At 46.0% G+C, this 6,021-nt stretch overlaps 1 protein-coding gene across 1 annotated transcript in view; it reads left to right on the top strand.

Annotated features, from left to right (window-relative positions):
* Positions 1-6,021, top strand: part of vps36 (vacuolar protein sorting 36 homolog) — a 49,486-nt gene that overhangs the window by 7,602 nt on the left and 35,863 nt on the right. The window contains exon 6 of the mRNA XM_038965452.1: positions 3,408-3,494. Coding sequence (XP_038821380.1) covers positions 3,408-3,494 — 87 coding nt within the window. The remainder of the gene's footprint in view (positions 1-3,407; positions 3,495-6,021) is intronic.

A 6,021-nucleotide genomic window follows, 5' to 3' on the forward strand; every position in this document is an offset into this window, starting at 1 on the left:
CTCTGCTATTCTCCAGTCTCCTCTGCTATACTCTGCTCTCCTCTGCTATACTCTACTCTCCTCTGCTATACTCTGCTCTGCTATACTCCGCTATACTCTCCTCTGCTATTCTCCAGTCTCCTCTGCTATACTCTACTCTCCTCTGCTATACTCTACTCTCCTCTGCTATACTCTACTCTCCTCTGCTATACTCTACTCTCCTCTGCTATACTCCACTCTCCTCTGCTATTCTCCAGTCTCCTCTGCTATACTCTGCTCTCCTCTGCTATACTCTACTCTCCTCTGCTATACTCTACTCTCCTCTGCTATACTCTACTCTCCTCTGCTATACTCTGCTATACTCTACTCTCCTCTGCTATACTCTACTCTCATCTGCTATACTCTCCTCTGCTATACTCTACTCTCCTCTGCTATACTCTACTCTCCTCTGCTATACTCTACTCTCCTCTGCTATACTCTACTCTCCTCTGCTATACTCTACTCTCCTCCGCTATACTCTCCTCTGCTATTCTCCACTCTCCTCTGCTATACTCTGCTCTGCTATACTCCGCTCTACTCTCCTCTGCTATTCTCCAGTCTCCTCTGCTATACTCTACTCTCCTCCGCTATACTCTACTCTCCTCTGCTATACTCTCCTCTGCTCTACTCTGCTCTCCTCTGCTATACTCTACTCTGCTATACTCTGCGATACTCTCCTCTGCTCTGCTATACTCTGCTATACTATACTCTGCTATACTATACTCTGCTATACTATACTCTACTCTGCTATACTCTGCTCTGCTATACTCTACTCTCCTCTGCTCTACTCTACTCTGCTATACTCTACTCTGCTATACTCTACTCTGCTATACTCTCTGCTATACTCATCTGCTATACTCTACTCTCCTCTGCTCTGCTATACTCTACTCTCCTCTGCTCTGCTATACTCTGCTCTGCTATACTCTGCTATACTATACTCTGCTATACTATACTCTGCTCTGCTATACTCTACTATACTCTACTCTGCTCTTATCTGCTCTATATTCTACTCTGCTCTGCTATACTCTACTCTGCTATACTCTACTCCCCTCTACTCTGCTCTGCTATACTCTGCTATACTCTGCTCTGCTATACTCTGCTATACTCTACTCTGCTCTGCTATACTCTGCTCTGCTATACTCTGCTCTGCTATACTCTCCTCTGCTCTGCTATACTCTCCTCTGCTCTGCTATACTCTCCTCTACTCTGCTATACTCTACTCTCCTCTGCTATACTCTACTCTACTCTGCTCTACTCTGCTATACTCTACTCTACTCTGCTATACTCTCCTCTGCTCTACTCTCCTCTGCTCTGCTATACTCCGCTATACTCTGCTATACTCTACTCTACTCTGCTATACTCTACTCTTTTCTGCTATACTCTCCTCTGCTATACTCTGCTATACTCTACTCTGCTATACTCTGCTATACTCTACTCTACTCTGCTATACTCTCCTCTGCTCTGCTCTACTCTGCTCTACTCTCCTCTGCTCTACTCTCCTCTGCTCTACTCTGCTCTGTTATAATCTACTCTACTCTACTCTCCTCTGCTCTACTCTCCTCTGCTCTACTCTCCTCTGCTCTACTCTCCTCTGCTCTACTCTCCTCTGCTCTACTCTGCTCTGTTCTACTCTCCTCTGCTCTACTCTCCTCTGCTCTACTCTGCTATACTCTACTCTGCTATACTCTGCTATACTCTACTCTACTCTGCTATACTCTCCTCTGCTCTGCTATACTCTGCTCTACTCTGCTATACTCTACTCTCCTCTGCTATACTCTGCTATACTCTACTCTGCTCTACTCTACTCTCCTCTGCTCTACTCTCCTCTGCTCTACTCTCCTCTGCTATACTCTCCTCTGCTCTGCTATACTCTGCTATACTCTACTCTCCTCTGCTATACTCTCCTCTGCTATACTCTGCTATACTCTACTCTGCTATACTCTCCTCTGCTCTACTATACTCTGCTATACTATACTCTGCTCTGCTATACTCTACTCTGCTATACTCTACTCTGCTCTGCTATACTCTGCTCTGCTATACTCTACTCTGCTATACTCTACTCCCCTCTACTCTGCTCTGCTATACTCTGCTCTGCTATACTCTACTCTACTCTCCTCTACTCTCCTCTGCTATGCGATACTCTACTCTCCTCTGCTATACTCTCCTCTGCTATACTCTGCTCTGCTATACTCTGCTCTGCTATACTCTCCTCTGCTATACTCTGCTCTGCTATACTCTACTCTGCTATACTCTCCTCTGCTATACTCTGCTCTGCTATACTCTGCTATACTCTACTCTGCTATACTCTGCTATACTCTGCTATACTCTGCTATACTCTCCTCTGCTCTGCGATACTCTCCTCTGCTCTTCTATATCCACTCATTTGAACCGGTGTCCTTAGTTAATGGATGATGTCGACTAGGGAGTTAATATTTTTGACTGTTGCCTAATGGGCCCCTAGTTGATAAAATAAGGATCAGGGTACAGGAATGTGCTGTTGCTCCTAACCCCTTTCCTTCCTCTCACCTACTGGGACTATTGTTGCTTTGTGTGTGTTGTTTTGGGTCAGACCTCTTCAAGGCAGTCTCTCTCTGTGATTCTCTCTCTCTGTGAGTCTCTCTCTCTGTGATTCTCTCTCTCTCTCTCTCTCTCTGTGATTCTCTCTCTCTCTCTCTCTCTCTGTGATTCTCTCTCTCTCTCTGTGATTCTCTCTCTCTCTGTGATTCTCTCTCTCTCTCTGTGATTCTCTCTCTCTCTCTGTGATGTCTCTCTCTCTCTGTGACTCTCTCTCTGTGATTCTCTCTCTCTGTGATTCTCTCTCTCTGTGATTCTCTCTCTCTGTGATTCTCTCTCTCTGTGATTCTCTCTCTCTATGTGATTCTCTCTCTCTCTCTCTCTCTGTGATTCTCTCTCTCTCTCTCTGTGATTCTCTCTCTCTCTCTCTGTGATTCTCTCTCTCTCTCTCTGTGATTCTCTCTCTCTCTCTCTGTGATTCTCTCTCTGTGATTCTCTCTCTCTCTCTCTGTGATTCTCTCTCTGTGATTCTCTCTCTCTGTGATTCTCTCTCTCTCTGTGATTCTCTCTCTCTCTGTGATTCTCTCTCTCTCTCTCTCTCTGTGATTCTCTCTCTCTCTCTCTCTGTGATTCTCTCTCTCCTGGTGATTCTCTCTCTCCTGGTGATTCTCTCTCTCTCTGTGATTCTCTCTCTCTCTGTGATTCTCTCTCTCTCTGTGATTCTCTCTCTCCTGGTGATTATCTCTCTCTCTCTGTGATTTTCTCTCTCTCTGTGATTCTCTCTCTCTCTCTCTCTCTGTGATTCTCTCTCTCTCTGTGATTCTCTCTCTATGTGCGTACGTGTAAATAACGTCTCCTCTCTGGTCGTTCTGCAGACAGGAAGGACGCGAGCGGTGGGGATCGTCGGCATCGAGAGGAAGATAGAGGAGAGGAGGAAAGAGACAGAGAAAAACATCTCAGAGGTGAGAAAGAAGATGGAGAGAGACACAGGGTAGAAAGAGAGGATGAGAGACAGACAGGGTAGAAAGAGAGGATGAGAGACAGACAGGGTAGAAAGAGAGGATGAGAGACACAGGGTAGAAAGAGAGGATGAGAGACACAGGGTAGAAAGAGAGGATGAGAGACACAGGGTAGAAAGAGAGGATGAGAGACACAGGGTAGAAAGAGAGGATGAGAGACACAGGGTAGAAAGAGAGGATGAGAGACACAGGGTAGAAAGAGAGGATGAGAGACACAGGGTAGAAAGAGAGGATGAGAGACACAGGGTAGAAAGAGAGGATGAGAGACACAGGGTAGAAAGAGAGGATGAGAGACACAGGGTAGAAAGAGAGGATGAGAGACACAGGGTAGAAAGAGAGGATGAGAGACACAGGGTAGAAAGAGAGAGAGAGAAAGAGAAAGGGATAGAGAGACACAGGGTAGAAAGAGAGGATGAGAGACACAGGGTAGAAAGAGAGAGAGAGAAAGAGAAAGGGATAGAGAGACACAGGGTAGAAAGAGAGGATGAGAGACAGACAGGGTAGAAAGAGAGGATGAGAGACACAGGGTAGAAAGAGAGGATGAGAGACACAGGGTAGAAAGAGAGGATGAGAGACACAGGGTAGAAAGAGAGGATGAGAGACACAGGGTAGAAAGAGAGGATGAGAGACACAGGGTAGAAAGAGAGGATGAGAGACAGACAGGGTAGAAAGAGAGAGAGAGAAAGAGAAAGGGATAGAGAGACAGACAGGGTAGAAAGAGAGGATGAGAGACACATTGTAGAAAGAGAGGATGAGAGACAGACAGGGTAGAAAGAGAGGATGAGAGACAGACAGGGTAGAAAGAGAGAGAGAGGATGAAGTGAGACAAGGTAAAGAGAGAGAGAGAAAGAGAAAGGGATGGAGAGACAGACAGGGTAGAAAGAGAGGATGAGAGACACAGGGTAGAAAGAGAGAAAGAGAAAGGGATGGAGAGACAGACAGGGTAGAAAGAGAGGATGAGAGACAGACAGGGTAGAAAGAGAGAGAGAGAAAGGGATGGAGAGACAGACAGGGTAGAAAGAGAGAGAGAGAGAAAGAGATGGAGAGACAGACAGGGTAGAAAGAGAGAGAGAGAAAGGGATGGAGAGACAGACAGGGTAGAAAGAGAGGATGAGAGACAGACAGGGTAGAAAGAGAGGATGAGAGACAGACAGGGTAGAAAGAGAGGATGAGAGACAGACAGGGTAGAAACAGAGGAGTGAATGGAACAGATTCAGTGGGGAGAAGCCGTTGTGTTTGGCTCTCAAAGACCTCTCCGTTGATGTGCGCTAGTCTTGTATTGCATTTTAGGAACATAGAAATAACAACTGTTTTCGTGTTTGATTTGGTAAGAGGATGGAGTCCAACAAGAATGTGTTACAGAGGAGGGGGGATACTGGAGTGGCTTTTAACAGAGGAGGGGGGATACTGGAATGGCTTTTAACAGAGGAGGGGGGATACTGGAATGGCTTTTAACAGAGGAGGGGGGATACTGGAATGGCTTTTAACAGAGGGGGGATACTGGAATGGCTTTTAAAATAGTATATAGTGCATTCAAAGTATTCAGACCCCTTCACTTTTTCCACATTTTGTTACGTTACAGCCTTATTCGAAAATTGATTTAATAAATGTTTTTCCTCATCAATCTACACACAATACCCCATAATGACATCACAATACCCCATAATGACATCACAATACCCCATAATGACAGAGCGAAAACAGGTTTTTAGACATTTTTGCAAATTTATTAAATATTAAAACAGAACCTTATTTACATAAGTATTCAGACTCTTTGCTATGAGACTGGATATTGAGCTCAGGTGCATCCTGTTTCAATTAAACAATAAAAATAATCTCCATCATTCTTAAATGGAAGAAGATTGGAACCACCAAGACTCTTCCTAGAGCTGGCCGCCCGGCCAAACTGAGCAATCGGGGAAGAAGGGCCTTGGTCAGGGAGGTGACCAAGAACCCGATGGTCACTCTGACAGACCTCCAGAGTTCCTCTGTGGAGATGGGAGAACCTTCCAGAAGGACAACCATCTCTGCAGCACTCCACCAATCAGGCCTTTATGGTAAAGTGGCCAGACGGAAGCCACTCCTCAGTAAAAGGCACATGACCACCCGCTTGGGGTTTGCCAAAAGGCACCTGCTCTGAAGAAACCAAGATTGAACTCTTTGGCCTGAATGCCAAGCGTCACGTCTGGAGGAAACAAGGCTCCGCTCATCACCAGGCCAATACCATCCCTAAGGTGAAGCATGGTGGTGGCAGCATCATGCTGTCGGGATGTTTTTCAGCAGCAGGGACTGGGAGACTAGTCAGGATCGAGGGAAAGATGAACGGATCAAAGTACACAGAGATCCTTGATGAAAACCTGCTCCAGAGCGCTCAGGACCTCAGACTGGGGTGAAGGTTCACCTTCCAACAGGACAACGACCCTAAGCACACAGTCATGACAACGCAGGAGTGGCTTCAGGACAAGTCTCT

The sequence above is a fragment of the Salvelinus namaycush genome, chromosome 26 (genome assembly GCF_016432855.1).
Source record: "Salvelinus namaycush isolate Seneca chromosome 26, SaNama_1.0, whole genome shotgun sequence".
Classification (NCBI taxonomy): domain Eukaryota; kingdom Metazoa; phylum Chordata; class Actinopteri; order Salmoniformes; family Salmonidae; genus Salvelinus; species Salvelinus namaycush.